The 19,525-nt window shown below is 42.3% G+C and overlaps 1 protein-coding gene across 5 annotated transcripts in view; it reads right to left on the bottom strand.

The window, feature by feature from the left end:
- The window catches only part of ERC1 (ELKS/RAB6-interacting/CAST family member 1), a 232,486-nt gene that overhangs the window by 40,933 nt on the left and 172,028 nt on the right, over window positions 1–19,525 (bottom strand). For 3 of the 5 annotated variants that reach the window (XM_083859867.1, XM_083859868.1, XM_083859870.1), the window contains exon 16: window positions 8,895–9,069. In XM_083859867.1, the coding sequence (XP_083715993.1) occupies window positions 8,895–9,069 (175 nt within the window). The remainder of the gene's footprint in view (window positions 1–8,894; window positions 9,070–19,525) is intronic. The other 2 variants (XM_083859869.1, XM_083859871.1) reach the window with 1 other exon arrangement.

Here is a 19,525-nt window from a genome sequence, read left to right as displayed (position 1 = left end):
AAAATCACAAATATGCAATATTTTCTAGCTTATAGATCATTAATTTTCATGACATGTTCTAGGTGCACAATTCTTCCCATCATTCATTCCTCTCTCAAGTAAAGAACACACCACTAACACATTAAGTCACACAACTGTTACTCTGTAATCTATTTGAAATTTTCTACATATTTATTTTATGAACCCAATCAGTCACCTCCTATCTCTGACTTCACCTTCTCCTTGCAGGTTTTTGGGACACACCTTGAATCATCGCTCACCTCACCAATTACTGGTTTTGCACTAATTAAAACCAATGCTAAAGCTGGGAAAATACCTTTCAGCTTCCTGCCACTATGTTTTAAATGATTATCAATGTCTGAATTGTGTTTTTATATCTTTTAGTTAATGTCACTGGTTCATCCAAAGACAGGTAACCACAAATAAAGTTTTACTTTCTGGTTTAGAATGAAACCATCCAGTGCTGTGCGTTCCATGAGGAATAATAATACAATTATACAATAATACCATTAAATCCAGGAAGAGATGAGCAGAATGTACCAAATTAGCATATTTTGAATGGAGATTTGGTAAAGGGACATGTGTGTCCCCATGACAATTGTCACTGTCAGGTAAAACAGCCCAGATGAACAGGAATCATCCAGCACAGAAAAACCTGTATTTCAATCAATGAAATACCTGTAAGGATGCTTTACACACTCATCTTCACCAAGTTCAAGCAAGTAATTCAAAATCTTCCTGAAGCTGAAATTTTGGTGTGAAAATTCTGTTTCTTCACCAAAAAAAAAAAAAGTCTATTGGTGGATTTATCTCACCAAGACTTTTGATGCGTTTAAGTGGAATTCTCCCTGTCCCCAACACTTCAGAGTTTCCTGATAAACGGGCCTAAATGATACAATTTCAATGTAACCATAAACTCACTGTATTTTCTGGTCATCCTGCAGACATCACCAATTCCAACAGCAAGAGTGCTGCCAAACCAGCCCAGCCACAAGGTCCTATGGCTGGAAAGTCTCAAATATTTTACCCCTGAGGCACATCCTGCCCCTGGCCAACAACCAGGAGCAGTCAGAGGTGCAGTGGGTCCTTCCCAGGCCAGGGAGGAGAGGCAGAGGAAGATGAACCATAATTGTATTTCCTCAATGAACAACCACGGGTGACCCTGAGCTGTTCTAAGCCACATTCTGACAATTCTCCATCAGCTCATGACTCAGCAGCCAGGACAAATATTGGCAGGAACTCTGTTCAACACAATATTTGTAGCAAAGAGACAGAATGAATTCCACAAACACTCTGCTGAATGGATGTATCACAAAGAGCTGTTCCAACATATTCTCTGTTTCCCTGAAAACCTCTGTCTGGTTTGGGCCACAGTAACTACAGGAAACCACCACATGGTGATGGCAAAGGACAGTGACTATTTTTACATGGCACCAATGGCCAGCAGCACTGCTCACAGACCAAGTAATGATTATTTTCCAGGCCAAAATGACATCTTCTAGTGCAGCCTCCTGAGGAAGCCCCAGGCAGCATTCTCACCCCTTTAACAGTGCAATCAGCCTGGTTCTCCCAGGGCAGGCACAACAGTTTTCCTGATATCCAACACCACCAAGGTCAGGAATGGGATACAGAATCTCTCAACCCTAACCTGGACTTGTCCAGCAATCCTGATTTTCTAGAGAGACAATCTTGCTTAAATAACTTCCTACAGGAGTTCCTAAGCCTTGAATGAGAGGAGTGTATATGTGGCATTAAATGCTGTTGAAAATTATCCAATTAACTGAAATTTGTGTGAATTTTTAGTCAATTAAAAAGCTGTGAAACTAGAATATGAAAATCTTAATATATTAAATAAATGGAGGAATATTTCTAATTGAATATAACAGGTTTTCATGCTCCTACAGGCACTGAGAAGAGACACTGACACTGGTGCAGCCAGCCACAGCCAGGGCTGCCTTGAATATCTATTTTTATTTAGTCATGCAAGATGCAAAGGGTGCAGGTAAGGGAGGAGGGAGAGGGGAAAGAGTGTAAGCAATACCAGGGAAAGATGAAATGCTGCCTCAGAACAGACTGCTGTACCAAGGAAAGATGAAATGAAGAGACTGCTGACGCTGCACTGAGTGCCGTTACTGTTACTGTGCTAATGGATGATTAAAAATGAAGGGGAAAAAGGTCTGGAACACATGGCAGGGAGAAGGTGCTTGCCTGGAACCTGTGAATGTCCTGGTGCTGTGCTCATGGCAAAGCCCTGCATTCTGCCCTCAGGGGGCTGGGGTCTGCCCCTGGCAGGGATTTCCCCCCTGCCAGGAACAATTACTGAGGAGCAAAGGCTGGCACAGCCAGCAGGGCTCTGATTGATATCTGGGTGCTTTACAGGCCTCAACAAAAGCCACTGTACTTCAGTTTGACAGCTGGCAATGCTTGATGAGAGCCAATTAGTGGATCTATGTTCACTTCAGCCAGGAGTTTCTTCAGTTTCAGGTCCAAGAGCTTCCTGTGCAGGAAGTGTACAGAGTGATTTCTACCTGCTCACATCTATGCCAGCTGCTCTGCCAGCACAGCTGAGAATATACTGTACGGACCACATATTTTGGCACCTTGGTGTATTAAAGGCAGTGAAAAGCTGCAGGGACCTTCCAGACACTGGTGGTACAAGAACCTGATAAAAGGTGGGTTTGCTGTGACTCTACAGACCATGCAGGGATAGGTGAGGCTGGGACTCCACCAACAAGGGATGATAGTCCTTGAAATGCTTCACTATTCCTTGGAAAATGTCTGGCAAAGGACATTAATCTGTTTGTTCCTGCTTCAAACTGGTGAACCTGGCATTGGGAGAACACAGAACTCAGAGGACCTTCTGTTCTGCCCAGCTCATGAAGGAACCTCTGACACAGCACCTTCCAACTCCTCTGCCTGGTCTTAACTTCCTTATCACAAAAGCTTTCTTTCCCCACTTTTACACCTATTTGCACTCTGTGGGTAAAGAGATCAATAAACCAAGATGTATCCAAGTGCCCCCTGCATGTCATCACTCATTTCAAATATTCATTTTCTTCCTCAGTGATAAAGAAGGCACCACCACCACACTCAGACAACTTACACACACATTCCTGGACTTCCAAACTTCCCTCCTGACAGTGGTTGGAGAGATGCCTCCCCTCTCTTCCAGAGAACACCAGGGGCTCTGTCACAGCACCACATTCAGCAATTCCCTGCAGTGACTGAAGAAGAAATTCTCCTGCTAACAGGGTTAATGACTCTCATCAGCCATGGTTTCCAACCAGGGCAGCTGAGGTAAAGCAAAGACTGACTGCACAGCCTCACAATGTGCATTATTTCATCAGGGAGGTAACTCAATCTGCCAGAAGTGTGCTCATGCTGATACAGCTCCACAGCAGCAAGGGGAAAACATTTGCCTGTCAGTCTCCTCTGACCTGTTTTACATTCTCTTGTTATAAACAGACACGACTCCAGCCAGCGGAAGTTCAGCTTGGAAAAGTTCACAGCAGAGGAGTGTCAGGTGTCAGGGTTTCCAGGGGAACAAGTAACACTGGAAAAATATAATTTTGGGGGTGAGAAGCTACTCTGGAATCTACAATTCTTTCCTTTTTCTCATGATCCCATGCACCACATTTACTTGGGAAATCAGTCCTTGGCCTCATGAACAAAGCCAGTCAAATCTTACACGGAGGAGGCACAAAGTAGCACAGAAAAAACACCTTTAGGTGGAATGTATATTCAATATTGTATAAATGCTATTATTACCAGTCAATTATTAGTTATCTGACCATTGCCAAACAATTCCTTTTCATTTATGGGAATATTAAATAACAGCCCCTCAGATCTATGCTGGCCACAGAGGAAGGCACAGCCTTGATGAGGATATAGAACAACAGGTATTAAAACTTCCCCTGGATGGCAAGGCTGACTCCAAACCCCACACTTACAACAGCATGGGGCTTCTTATCTCCCTTTATTAAATCAGAAAGGAGCTCTTTTTGACTGAACAGCAAGAACATGTTCACAGGTAGTAAACATTTTTTTTCCTAGGAAAAAAGAAGTAATGAGCTTAAATTGCAGTAAGGGATATTATATATAATGATAAGGACAGATAAGGTATAAAAAAGACTTCCCAGGACTGAAGGTCTCCTTCACTCAAAGTCTTTAAGAAGAGATTCCAGGTCTAACTGGATGAATCAACTCCTTTGCAGAGAGCTCTCTCCTGAGGCCATACTAGTCACTATTTCTCATTAACAGCTGGAATGTCCAAAGACAATGTCTGTTTATGAAACACATGGAGAAAGCTTAAGCTGGGTGGTTCTCTGAGCATGCTGAAGTATAGAATGAAAACTCAACATGTTCCTAAAAGACCAAGGAACTGCTCTGAAAATAACTTTTGTTTAGGCATAGGCAGCATAATAAAACATCTGTAGTATTAATCTAACCTGATTTAAAATGACAATGTTGAGATCCTGTCATCAATAACAGAGTCAAGCTAATTCCTGTGCTATAATAATAATTATTATGAAATATTGTATAATAATACAAGTGAATATGGATATTTATAAACAATTACTTGACTAATACTCCAAGCTGTCAGAAAACACTAATAATGTTCAGAACCTCCTAAAACTTTTAACACAATGACTCCACATTTCTGGCATGGCAGTGCCAGAGAGGCTGGTGAAGCCAGACACCCCCTGTGCCACACACTGCCCAAACACAGAAAATGACAGTCTTTGCTACAGACAGCTCCTGGCAGGAAATCCCAGCTGGGTAAGACTCCAAGGCCACAGACAGGAAAACCTCAGCCCCTTCAGATCTCCAAACTGTGGAGTGGTGCTTTGCTCTGTTACAATAAATAGGAGCTGATGTCAAAACTCAGCTTGACGAGGACAGGGATAAATGGCAAGCAGCTATTTCCTAGCAGTGAGCAGTGGCTGTGCTCCCTCCACCCAGCAGCCCAAGGTCCCTGTGTCCCTGTGACACCCAGCCCTGGGTGACATCTGGACCTGCTCACAGCATTGCAGCTCTCTGCTCTTGCATCAGCCCCTGGGAGCTCCCCATGGAGACTCTGCCCTGGGAGGAATAAATTGGGACCACATTCCCTGTGACCCTCGCCCTGCAATGGCCCTGCCTGGCTGCTGATGGAGGAAATCCCTCATCCAAACTGACAAGCACCAATATGAACCAGGCAGCTGCATTTACTGCAGAGCCTGCCCAGTGCCGAGCCCCTCATTAGGAAATGGGCTCTTAGACTGAGGCACATTCCTGCAATTCAGAGCCTAGAAACCCTAAATTAAAACAACATTGATGCCAGATCCTCTTTCCAAAATGCTTCTCTTCGCCCAAACTTTAATGTACATACTTAGGGAAGTTAAAGGAGTGAAATGTCTCTGGCAGGACTCCTTCCCTCTCCTGTGCAGCAGTTCACCCTTCCTGTGTGAGCCACCAGAGCTGGCAAAGGAATGACAGCAGAGCCCTCCAGAGCCTGGATACCCTTCCCAGGATGAACCTCTGTGCGTTCACTGATATTTTTAAATAAATAAACATCACAGGAAATTGTTGGGACAGGATTTTGTTTTGAGAGTGCTGTAACTTTCTACACTTTAAGAAAGATCAATTAATAGTAGGTCAGGCAATGGTAACCTGCACAAGCAGGGGAAAGTCATGGTCTAAATCCTGTTCTACAAGCCTGGATCCATTCACACTGAGAAAAGTGAATTAATAGCCAGTCAGGCAATGGTAACCAGCACAAGCAAGCCAAAGTCATGATCTATATCCTGTTCTACAAGCCTGGATCTATTCACACTCTGAGAATTTAAATTAACAGCAGGTCAGGCAATGGTAACCAGCACAAGCAGGGAAAAGTCACAATCTAAATCCTGTTCTACAAGCCTGGATCCATTCACACTCTGAGAATTTGAATTAACAGCAGGTCAGGCAATGGTAACCTGCAAAAGCAGGGAAAAGTCATGATTCAAACCCTATTCTGCACACTTGGATCCATCCACACTGAGAAAGGTGAATTACCAGCAGGTCAGGCAACGGTAACCAGCACAAGCAGGGAAAAGTCACGATCCAAATCCTGTTCTACACCCTTGGATCCATTCCCACTCACTCCTGCAGCACAGGCAGGAAACTGCTCTCCTGAAGCTGTGTCAGCTCTTCCCAGCCCCAGGGAGGTTCAGCAGTGCTGGTACCACAGGCAGCACAAGCCTTGCCACAGAGCACCCTTCCCACATTGCTCAGCACCTCTGACCCATCCCACGCACAGGGCAATGGGGATCTCTGACTCAGCTGTGTCTGACCACCAGCTAAAGAGCTGCTCTCCCACCACAGCCCAAGCACTTCCCAGGAATGGGATGGGCTGAAATACTTATCAGGGAGCTCTACAGCTCTGGAACACTGAGGTCAGGATGATCCACCTCTGAAGCTGAAGGGCTGAATATAAACTTTTTGTGTTCCACAACTGCTTTTCCAAGTCTTCCAGAATATCCTGATTTGTGGCATCACCTGCCTTCCTAGAACAGCTGTGTTCAATACATCTGCAAGGTTTTCCATTCACAATTTCTGCTGCACATTTAGGAATTACAGCTGAACTTTTAGGAAGTTGCTGAAAGGTGACACGGTTCTGTGGAGCTGGCAAACACAGATGGACCCTTGTTCTCAAGATGCAGAAAAGGGCCCATGTAGAGAAGGCTGAAACTGAGGAAGCAGCAGAGTTGTTTTGTTGGAAAATACGAGGCTGGTGACCTGGAACAACTGAAGAGGAGTGCAAGGGCCAAGGACACAGAATATTTGCAAAGCATGTAGAAAAATGAGATTCCCCTTGACTACATCAGTAATGAGGATCCTGTAAAATCTCACAGCCATCTCTTCTGACCCATCTCCTATTTCTGGAGCTGTCAAAGTTGGTGTGATTTGAATTTATTCAGAAAAAGTACATACCAGAACTACTGGCACTGAAAAAAACCAAAACCCAAATGGAATTTTAGATTCTCTGCAACTCATAGAGGTGGTGAGTAATACTCCCTATAAAAAGCAACGAGGAGTTTTTCTATCAATGTGTTGAAAGCTGCACACAAAAAAAAAGGATACGAGATGACACATCCTTAAAACACAGGAGAGAATTTAGGGAGGATTTGTCAAACCTCTGTTTGGTCACATAAATATTTCTCAGGTGTGCTTTAAATATAGTTTAGATTGTTTGTATGTAAACATTTATTCTGCCTTGGGGATTGTGGATGTACTGAAGAATACCTGTGATATTATACTTACACTACCCATAAAACTTTTATTTATACTGTTCATAGCACAGACGTATTAAGGAGATTACTTTCTGCTTTCTTCGTTATTTTTAAGATTAAAATCTTAAACAATCTTAAACCCTGACAAGCCTTTAGAGCTGATGGCAGTTTTGGAACCAGAATGTTCAAAGGCATTTCAACAGTCCAATGAATTATTTGAAAAAGGACTATTGCTCTAACCTCAGATCATAATTGCTCTCACTACATACCAAGAACAATTTCAAATTAATCTCTGCAATTTTCGTTTATTTGGGAAATTAAGCATCCCACACATACACAGAAAAACACTTAGAGCTGGCACACCCTTAAGGGAAATGGCCAGGGTTTTTTTAGGAAGAGTTTTTGATACTGGGAGACTTACAACCACAATAATATTTTTAAAAATGATCTACTGACACCTAAGTCATTACAGCTAAGCACAACATTAATATGTTAATTAAGTGCACACAAATTTTCAGCAGAAAAAACTCACCACAAAATACCACAGATTGCTCCAGCTACTCACAGAAGATCATCAGAAGGAAACTGGTAAGGGCAAGGGGCATGAAAGCACCTGAATTTAAGCTCAGGACAACAAGAGCTGAGAAGAAATGTTCATTATTCTTGGAGTGAGTGGCACCACAAATTACAGCTGCTGCATCAACAATTACACAAACAAAACAAGTACTTGACATTGCCAACATGGCCAATAACCTGCTTGTGTTTGCTGAGGAAGAAGCACAGGAATCTCCCATCACAATGCCCAGGTTTTGCCTTATGCTCTCTGACTGCAGCAGAAATCATCTGGCTGACAGAGGAAATGCTGCACATAAAACTTTAAGAAGATGGAAATGGTGGCACTGAAGAAGTTGATCCTGGATTGGCAGCAGCATTTGTGCTGTTACGAGGAATGTGGCAAGGGAATAACTCAGGAAAACCCTCCAGAAGTGCTGAAGTGAAAAATCTACACAGATTTTTTTCAGATCCTAAATCTCTTACTGCCAGGGATGCCTTTTGCTTCCTCTGTGTGTTACTGGCAATGTACTTTTCCCATTGCATTCAGTACTGGAACATAATATTAAATGCCTGAACAGAAACACATTTTTCTAATTGTGATGCCAACACAGAAAGATCTTAGAAGTGGGAGAGGCCAGAAATAGGAAGGGACCAATCTCCTCCCAGAGTGTGTTCTAGAAGCTGGCACATGGTGATCCTGCTGCAAGCAGAAATCACAGGAGGGACTGTGGGGTGCAACATTCAGATTTGACCTCTAGGAGATAGGAGCTCAAATTCTTCTCAGTTAGGAGAAGTTTCTTCCAAACAGGCTTCTCCCCCAACAAGGCAAATACAAACCTCAGAAAAGTATCATTGCTTTTCCCTAAATCAGTGACTATTTGTGCCTGTAGAGGATAACAACCAATATCCTCTTCATTCCCAGCTTCCTCTACATCCTGTCACACATTTAGGACACAAAGACACTTCCCTCAGTGCTGAGTGCAGCAGTTTGAAATTGTTATTTCTGCACCTTCTGTCCTAACACACACCAGGGTTATACATTATTAGCTCCACAACTGAGGACAATAATCCCACAGCAGATATTACCTGGATTTTCCCCAGCCCTGCTGTACCCACCTGCTGCTTGAGCTGCTGCACCAGACGGTCCTTCTCTCGTTTCAGTGCAGCCACTTCATCCTGAGTCTTCTTCTTCGAGGATGAAAGCTCCAGCAGAGCAATGTTGGCATCTTTTTCACTAATGGCAGCAAGAAGGGCTTCTTGTCTGGAAAAAACCCAAACAAATTACATTATTATCCTCTACAAAGATTTGAATCTACCATCAGTGCTGTACCAGTGTGCAACTCTGAAAAGCAGAAATAAATATTTTTATTATGGGCTGTTTGTTGGTGGAACAGGAAGTCAAGACTCACACACCTGCCCCTAAACAACTGCCAAGGTGTTTCTTGTGCAGTCCAAGAGAGTTAGCTTGCTTTAACTGAACTACCAGCATATCAAAAATGTCACAGATCCAGTGCAGAGAGCACTTGGATCCTGCCTAGATCATAGCTACAAAAACATTATTGCTTCCCTTTCAAAATGTAATACCATAAAGCCAAGCAAATTATTTTAGATACTTCAGGACAATCATAAAGTATCCTAAATACATTTGTGGTGTGAAGAAATACAAATACTCTGGTGACTTAATGGAGGCACAGAGTGGAAGAAAGGACAAGGTGCACATCAGATTCCCAGATGTAGTGTCACGATTGTAGGTGTGGGAACGATGGAGAATGGGCATGTTATTATTGCCATTTTGTTTCTGCTGCTTTTGCTCTATGGAAAAGTATCCAATTTTGGATGTCTGCCTGCAACATGAAAAATCCCACCAGGGTGAAGTGACAGAACATGATCCATGACCTCTGCTTTTTTCCAGCTATCGCTATCCTGGGAAAGACAGGCTGGCTTGGGGCTCTGCTCATTTTCACTTTCTTTAGAGTAATCTGTTTTGATTATAAAGAAACACTTACTCTTTTAATAGTAAGCCCCCAATCCTCACTGATGATTCAGGAGCAGAGCCAAGAATATCTGTGTAACTCTATCTGTGGAGCCATTACTGTGGTATGGAAATTGGGGGTGCCTCATGTAAGCCTCATCCACCTCCTGCAATCAAATCCTTTGCTGCCCATCTCTGCTTCTTAAGGGAAAACCCCAAGGCCAGGAAAATGAGATATGGACAGCAGCCCATTACTTTTCTTTTTTTTTTTTTTTTTTTTTTTTTTTTTTCTGAAATATCTCTGCCACCATGTCTTAGAAATGAACTTCCCACTGGCCAAAACCTCAGAGCTGTGCAAGAAGGAGGGTGAAAGCCATTGTGGCTTCCTGACTGCTGTCTGGAAGTGAAACAAGGTGAAGTTTGACCAGAAGTAAGAAAAATACCCTGTGCTAAGTGCCTTGTAGATGCATTTTTATTTCAGCAATTTCTCCATGTGGGAGAAGTGCAGGTGTCCCTGTCAGCTCTGCAAGAAGGGACGTGTCTGTTGTTCTCAGCAGAGCCTGCAGCTGCCAAATGATGCCAAGCCCACAAAAAGGGAATACCACCAAGCAAAAAGACAAGGCTGCTGATTGAAGAGCACTCCAGAAGTGACTTATTTCCCTTCGTGAGAGCTCTGTCCCCAGGGAGGGCAGAGGAACGTGCTGTGAGCCAGGGGATGTGGCAAGGAGGGGAAAAGGGGCTGCTGTGTGAATGGTGGTGGCAGCAGGTGAACAAACCATCAGTGAACACCCATCAGGAGTGCTGTGCTCAGTCCTGCAGGCCCAGGCACTGCTACAGGCTTTGCTTTTCCTCAGGTCCCCACACTGCAGCTCCTGAAATGTTCCCATAAGCAGCAAAACGTGCTGCACAGCCCAAGGATGCTGATCTCCTTTTAAATGCTGGCCAGAGGCAGTGAACAGACACAGCTCACTGGAGCTAATTCAGGCATTTCAGATGCTGGGACCAGTGTGGCTGTGCCAACATCAGCTCAGCAGGGGCAAAGTGCCCATTTATCTCCCCACTGGAGCAGGCTCTGCAGCCTGAGCTCTGCAGCCTCACAAGAGGGAAACAGACTCTGTTACACACTGAACACTACCAAAAGAAACCTGAAATGGCAAAAGTGTAGAAAAATCTACAGAAAACAGGTTCCAGTTTTACTCCAAATTAGACAAAAATGGGAAATTAATTTTTTCCTTCTATTTATGCTGAAGCCTTTCACTGAATGTGGATCATGATCAATACACACTGGGATAGTATCAAGAGCAGTAAGTTCAATCCTTAAGACACAATAGTGGATATAATCTCAATGTTATTTTCTGTGTTTGCAGTCTTCAAAAAATAATGCACAGAAAGATGGGCTTGCCTTTTTAAAGGCAACTACTTTAACTACAGAATAGTTCCAGGCCAGCAGAGCACAGAGATTTGACAACATACACAAAAATCAGTGTGGAAATGTGTGTCTCCTTCAACTCTTGACTAGAAATATCTGATTTGGGGAAGATAAATGGGTAATAGTGTACTATTACACTATTAATAATCACTAATGCAAATAAAATCAAGCTGTCTTCAAGTGGGTTTCTATGGCACTTGTTTTCAGAATTCCTTCCCAGCCCTTTCCTGGTAAAGACGAATCCTTTGGGTAAAACACAAGGGGAGGTGAACTTTAAAAAGCGGTTCTGTACTTTGCAGTGCTGTTCCCAGGGTCAGAGCACTAGAATATTTATCAGTTGTATAATTAGAAAGAATAACAGGCTGTAAACAGTGCTGAATTATTGATGCTTCCAAACATGAAAACTATCCATATTCATTAAAATAAAATGTTTACATATGTCAGGGAGAGCACTTATTCCATACAGAAATGTTATAAATATATTGTTCTATCAAATTTTATTTCGAATTATGAAACTTCCTCCTATCTGCTATTTCTGAAAGTGTGAATGAGATAATATGAGAGCAATACTGACATCAGCACCAGCTTTGATTTTAATGTCACAGAGGAACTGGGGTAATTCCATCAGCCCTGGTTGCTTTATAGGGATCTAACCTGTTTTCCTTCTGGCTGGCATTAAACTAAGAATTTAAAAGTCTGACACAAATTTGAAGAGCTCAGGTAGCCACACGCTCCTAACCTTCAAAAAGGCAGTAATAGATTATCTTCAGAAAATGAAGAAACTCTGACTTGCAGTACCTCACAGTCCTTGCAGAGCTCTGGGTATCAGGATTTGGTTCTTAAAAGTCACCTTGAAAAAGGCAATTACACCAGTGAATGACATTTCATGATGCTAACACACCAGGAACTCACTTCATATGCAAGCTGCCAAAACTCTGCACTGGCTGTAATTTCTGCAGCATTTAAGATGTAGCTCCAAGTATCCCAAAGTGAGCAAACTTTTATCCAAAAGAAACAGTGGCTACCTCTTACTGCAAGAGAGTGGGAAACAAATTTAACTTGGCAACAGGTACTACCTGCTTTTTTTTTTTTTTAATTACAGCTGGGAGTAATCAAACCTCAGTCTGCAAATGAATTTCCAAAGCACAGCCTTAAACCTTCATTCAAAAGGGATAACGCCAGACTCCTTCCACTGCAGTGCTTGTCCCCTGGATCTGTCCAATTCACTTGCTAACTCGTAGTGTCCATTTTTTTCAGTCTGTTACTTTAAAATTGAAAACTTCACTTTTCTAGCATGGTTCTCTATTTGAATAAAGGTTTTATCAGTTTGTGATCGCTGAAGTCAGTTTTGGTGATGATTTCCCCTCTGGAGTCATCACCATTTACTACAATCCTGAGGTCTCACACCCATCACACCTTGGTGATTTAGTCATTATTAAGTTAACAAGTCTGGCAGCTTCTCTGCTCTGTATCCAATAAATAGATATATCCTACAAACCCACATTTTTCCATTATTGCTACATTTAACAGGACATTACACCTGAAATGCACAGCAGGATACCATCCACTCTCCTTGTGTAACTTTTATGATCCTTACATTATTTTTGACTCAAAGTAATGCTATAATTTATAATCTTTTTATTTCCTCAAAATCTGCAGTGTAATTAATATACAACACCATTAGTTTCATTTTTAGCTTTCCTGAACAACCTGCACCCACATTCCAGCTCTGAATATTAATCTATTTCTCACTAATTGCTGTTATCCCTGTGACATCCAGTTTTGCATCACACACCAGATTACTTTTGTTGTTCTTTTACAAATATCTAAACACTCTGCCACAGGAACCACTTCAGCAGATTTTCCTGGATTGCTTTCATTCTTTATTGTCTCTCTGACCATAACCTGGATGTGCCTCATTGAACTCTCTACTCCTTCTCTGAAGGTTCTTTTGTACATTTGTTCAAGCTCCTCTTCCAGAACCATTTTGTCTGATAAGAAGAAATATTTTATTTCAGGTCAGACTTTTTCCTATGAATTCTGCCAATGATGTATCTGGGCTTTGGTGGTGGTAACAGCAGCACTAATGCTGATCCCTATTCCATCCTAACCAGAACCACACCTGTATTTTGTCTTCTCTGGCTGCCTGTGCCCAGGAGAGGGATTCCAAAAGGAGCACAAGAAATGCCAGGGTAAGGACAGGAATAGCAGCACCAGGGGAAAAGAGTTTCATTAAACACTGAGGCATCACTTTGCCTCCTGCTCCTGGTAGCTCCAATGACTGTGCCAAAAAAAAAGTGTTTCTAAGCAAGCAGGAGCTGCTGAAAGGCTTGAGGACAGAAATGGAGCAGGTGTCAGGGGCTGTGGATAAAATTTGGATACATTTAGTTCTGTAATTGCAGCAGAAGGGGCCTGAGAGGTTTCATTTAATTTCCTTTCTCAGATCCAGGACTGAAAGCAGGTGTAGCTACTTGCAGTCCCTGAGTGCAGGAGGTTGGTTTGAATGGGCACTACAGCATTTTCTGCTCAGTTCTGAAGATGATGTTTGAGACAACTGGCATTCTACAGTAACCAGGGACCATCCCACCACCCTCCTTTCTGTTCTCACCTCTGTCCAGTGCCTGCTCTTCACGAGATGAAACCAGAGCTGCAAACAGTAAAGAGTTTAAGAGCCTGGGATGTGTGCTCTGCTCCAGAACAAGCTCTAAACCATGCAGAGACCTTAGACAAGCCTTTATCAGATCCTTGCTAAGCACAGTGATGATACACTCACATTCAAAGCCTTTTCTCCTGGACAGGTCTGAAGAGTTTTATTGAAATAAAGAGAAGCTCAAAGGAAGCTGTTAGTGCCTGATTTGTGATGAGATACGAGGTAGGTGAGGCTTAAGCAACACACAGAAAATGGGAGAGGAGGTCATTCATGTGTGAGGAAGTTGGAAAATCCACAATTTAGCACATTCTGGCAACCAACACCTTTCCAAGTGAGCAAACCTGAGACTGTGTTTATGCTGTAATTTAAACAAAAATCCCACCCAAACTGCCTCGTTGAAGAAACACCATCACAGATAAAAATTTACAGATGTAACTCTCAGCATCTTAGGAAAAGTAATGAACCTCCAATTTCGAGGCCATGAAATAGAAGAAACAGAATTAAACCAGCTTTAATGGCTCTCATGAAAACCTGCCTATACTATGGATAAATGAAAGTTCCCCTCTCTTCTTCTTGTTTATTTTGGAAAAGTTGACCTTTAATTGGCTGTACAATTTTTAAGAATTATTATTTGGTATCTACTTATTCATTAAGATATGTGAGAAGGTTAATTTGTTGCAAAAAAAAAAAATCTTGCTGAATTTTAAGATGTTTAAATTTTATCTACTTTACAAAAAAAGACAAGGTAAATAAAAAATCAAGGGGCAGAAAATAACTGCAAGGCAGGGTGAACATGTGTGATGTGGACAATTTTTAATCCTGAAACTATCCCTAAGAAATAAGTATTTTGGACATCAATAAAAATTCTGACCATCCTCTGAAGAGTGCAGACTAATGAATTTACAGGAAAATATCAGGATGCGTCACACAGAAAAAATATTTCAAAAACTGAAAGACCAGCACCAAAGGGAAGTGCCGGATTTTAAAACTAACAACTGCCAAATGCAAACCATGTACAGAAAGAGTGTCCATTGGAACAGAAACATGGCTCAGTGGAGCTGAGAGTCAGCAGCCTCTCTTCACCCTTGTCATTTGTGATTCCACCAAAAGCACTTCATTTAACCACCCCAGAAGTGCAAAAGCACATCTGGTAACATCTGTAAAACAGTGCCATGCCGAGCTGAAAACACTCAGGTTCTCTTTCTTTGTGTTGTTTATTGTCAGCTGAAAAGAAAAAGGGGATTACCAAAATCTTGCACATTCAAGGTGCCTCATTTTCTGCCAGGAGCACCACGACTGCAGGGAGATCTTTCATTTTTTCACACAGGAAACTGCAAGGCCACGAAAAAGGGGATTACCAAAAACTTGCACACTTCAAGGTGCCTCATTTCTGCACCACGACTGCATTGAGACTTTTCATTTTTTCACACAGGAAACTACAAGGAACTAGGAAGGAAACACCTGAGCAGCAAGATTTTTCATTTTTCCACACAGAAAACTGCAAGGCCACGAAAAAAAGGGGATTACCAAAAACTTTTACTCTATTTCTGCCAGGAGCACCACGACTGCATTGAGACCTTTCATTTTTTCGCACAGGAAACTCCAGGGAACTAGGAAGGAAACACCTGAGCAGCAGGAGGATTCCCCAGCAGGGTGGGCAGGACAAGTGGCCCTGGCAGCCCTGAGCAGAGCTGGATTTGTGGCAGGCTCCCAGCTGAAGCCCATCTGGGGGAAGGGGGAGGCTGGGAAGACCACGCTGACATTTTTGCCATTCCTGCTGCGGTATGGCGTGAATAAATCACTGGGCTGAGGTCACAGCAGCCAGCCCAGAAAGTGATTCATGGGCCCAGCAGCACATTCCCCCAGGACTATGTACTTTATTACAGTAAACCTCAGAACAAGATACAATTTCCTGTCTCGAGGAGCAGCCTTTAAATCAGGACACCTGGACAGCCCTGCAGTGCTCACAGAACAATGGGGCTGAGCCCTCCTGCCTGGCCCTGGTGCCTTCACCCCAACAGCACCTCCAGAGACCTCCCTCTGCTGCACCTCACTGTGGGACACCACTGAAATCATCCTGTTCCTCAGCCACAGCTCCCCACCCAAGAAATAAATACTCTCCACATGGTGTTTTTTCACTCCAGTTTAGCTTTCAGGTCTTCTCTGCACTGTCAACTCAAAACGTTGAGGCAACAGAGGAATTGAAGGGGAAATCATTGGTGGCTCTGTTTGCAGGCAGACTCTGCACTGGAAGGGATTTTTTTTCTTCTTTGCAAGCTGCAGAATCTGATGTGCAGTTTAGGCTGTAATATGGATGTTCTCACTGTGATCAAGGGCTGTGATGTGAGTTTTGGGTTTGGCATCTGGAAAGGAACAGAGGTGCTGACAGAGCTGATGGAATTGTCAGACTCCTGAGAAACCTCCCTCCCTGCTCAGAGTGATGCTGCTCTTCCACCACTGCTCACATTTCCAGGAGAAGGAAAAGAGAAGTCATCTGAAGGCACAGAACAAAGCAGAGGGTGTTTCCCACTCTCAGTGTCTGTGGAGCTTTATTTCCCTGAACATCCCCACCACACACACACACACACACACCCTGCAGGCTGCAGAGGAGCTGCTGAGCCTGGCCCTCTGCTAAGGGACTTCTGTTCTCCTTGGAAACAACAGGACACCCTGCAAATGGGAGCTGCCCATGTTCACAGAGAGCAGGACAGAAAAAAAAAAAATCTTCCTTTGTCTCATTCAGATCCATAATGGATCACCAAAACCAGAGCTAAACTTGGGGATTTTTTTTTTCAGTTTGCATCATTCATGATAATGGGAAGGGAAAGGGAGGAAAGGAAAGGAAAGGAAAGGAAAGGAAAGGAAAGGAAAGGAAAGGAAAGGAAAGGAAAGGAAAGGAAAGGAAAGGAAAGGAAAGGAAAGGAAAGGAAAGGAAAGGAAAGGAAAGGAAAGGAAAGGAAAGGAAAGGAAAGGAAAGGAAAGGAAAGGAAAGGAAAGGAAAGGAAAGGAAAGGAAAGGAAAGGAAAGGAAAGGAAAGGAAAGGAAAGGAAAGGAAAGGAAAGGAAAGGAAGCTTCCCTTGGAGCATTTAAAGGCAAGATTTTCCTGCAGCTTTGATGACAGTAAGTCATTCTGTACAAACAGTGGGAAAAAAAATCCTGGTAATTTTTACTCTTCAAAGTTCTTTTGGATCTTAAAACTACATCCATAACAAGGTGACACGAGCCTGGGAAGCTGCTCCATGGAAAACAGACACACCTGAAAGATGGTCAGAGGATAAAAACAAAAGAGAAAGTGATAGAGCAGAGGAAGTTTGGGGAAAATTGAGATGGGAATTCATCAAATACTGTAAGTTAAGAATGCTATTGAACCAGTCAAACTATAAAAAAATAACTGGATAAGGAAAGAGGAGAAGGATTGATAAAACAGATGTAAGCAGCAATAAACCCATCAGATTTATCCAGGCCTGAACCTCTTGAAGCTATTTGCTTCACAATTACTTTTCCTACAAGTGAAAACAGTTGCGTGGAAAATAACTTCTTCCACCTGCTTATTTTATTTTGTTTTATGCTCCTTAAAGGATCTCCTTGACTCCTGTGGATTATTTCAGAGCTAACAGTAGGCAGAATGAAGGCTTATTGATTTTATCCAGTCCTCTTCCCTGTACAGAATAAATATTTACATCATACCCAGTTGCTCCCAGTCATTTATTCTGGGGGGCTCAGGAAAAGGACAATCCACTTGGGACTGAAGCCATGAGGATCTGGCTGTTGTCCCCTGAGTTTGTCCCAGTGGTTAATAATTTCCACTGTCACAGGTTTATGCCTTTCTATTTCCAACCCTTCTGTTCTCAGTTTCTGGATAATGATCCTTGTTTTGTCTGTCTCTGCTTCAATAAAGTGTTTTAATATTAATATTATTTGATTTTCTAGATGTTTGGACTATACAGAGTCTTGTGACAACTGTATCAACTGTCCTATAAAACAGAACTAAAATCCTCATTCTACTCATACTCATTAATCCTATTTCTATGCAGCCAGAGCCCTTCTGCTGCCAAGATCACCCTTTTTTTCACAACATGGCCAAATCTTTTCCGAGTCACTCCTTTCCAAACAGTGCACAGCAGACTCCATATTGTTCTGCTTTATATGTTTCATGTCCATGTGCACTTTGTGTAAATGAGTTTGCATTGAGGAGCAATTTAATGGCCCTACATGCCCATGTTCACCACCAGGGAACACCACCCCATTTTCTGGATCACCTGCACTGTCACTTTAGCCTTGCCTCCAGCTCACTGAGCAAATGATTATCAGCATCAAGCCCAGCACAAAACTCTGTGAAGCTCAAAAATAAACGTCACTTCAGTTTTATCTGTACTGGGAAAATGCTGACAGCCAATGCTCACTTTGAGCTTATTGTCCACAAAGAGACTCCTGTCAAGGGCGTGAGCTGATGCCTCCAAACTGACAGAGGATGGAGTTAGATCAGATATCAGGAAGAAATTTCTCATTGTGAGGATGGTGAGGGTGCCCAGAGCAGCTGGGGATGCCCCTGGAGCCCTGGCAGTGTCCCAGGCCAGGCTGGATGGAACCTGCTCTAGGAGAAAAGTTTGGAACTGGATGATCTTTAAGCTTTAAAATGATCTTTAAATCCCAAACTGTTCTGTGATAATGTTGGGAATTGGTCTTCAACAGAAGATTAATGATATTTAATAATGCAAAAAAGAAGATTAATTATACTTAATGCAATAAGTTACTTACATTAAACAAGGTTGTTTTTTTTTTTTTAACCAAAGTTTAGAGATAATCAAGGAAGTGTATCACATTTTTTGGACATTACACATCTTCCACAAAGTAATTGGACTGGTATTAATTAAAAGTCTATTCTTTATGTTATCAGAATATTTTATCAGCTTATTCATCACTCTGCTCATGGATTGTAACAGTTAATCAATTCATGGCACATTTAGCCACTCTCTGCCTGTTATTCTGCAACACTTCCAGGACTTCAGCATTTCCATAACTTCTAGAATTTCACCAGAATTCCAGGATTTATTAAACTTTCAAAGAGCCAAAATTCCCCCTAGCCAAGTTCTCCAGTGTTCTGAGATACCAGAACCAGAGGTACCCTACCCCCAACACATGTAACTTCTTCAGCAGTTGGAAAGAGAAACATGGAATGTCATAGTGCATCTCTAAGAGAGGCAAAACATTTCTGTTCAAGTCCTCTGTGACCCAAATTAATACTGCAGGATGTTACAAAGCAGTAAAGTAACATTTCAGGCATCCTGCAAATACCTCAAGTGGCCTAATGAACTGAAAAAAAAAATAAAATCTTTCTTGATTTTGTTTTCTTCAGTAATTCTAATTCTGCTGGCTATTTCACTGTCAATAGAAAACAGCAGGTTCTCATAATTGAACAGGGTTTTTTGAATGCTGGCATTAAGAAAAAACCAGAGGTCTTTCATCACTATAGCAAATATAAATGGTTTCCTCTCTGAAACCAAAGACAAAATTACCACTGACTTCATATAGTAAGAGCTTTATTAACGGACCAGACTCTTGCTTCCTTCCAAATGGCTTCAAACATTCAATGCAAGTTCCCAAAAAACTTTCAGCATTTCATCTATCTACTTACAAAGACACATAAAATCATACTTAATAAAAAG

This window comes from Zosterops lateralis, assembly GCF_965231275.1.
Source record: "Zosterops lateralis genome assembly, chromosome: 4".
Classification (NCBI taxonomy): Eukaryota; Metazoa; Chordata; class Aves; order Passeriformes; family Zosteropidae; genus Zosterops; species Zosterops lateralis.
Note: the sequence above shows the minus strand (reverse complement) of the source record. Positions and strands in the feature narration are given on the sequence as shown.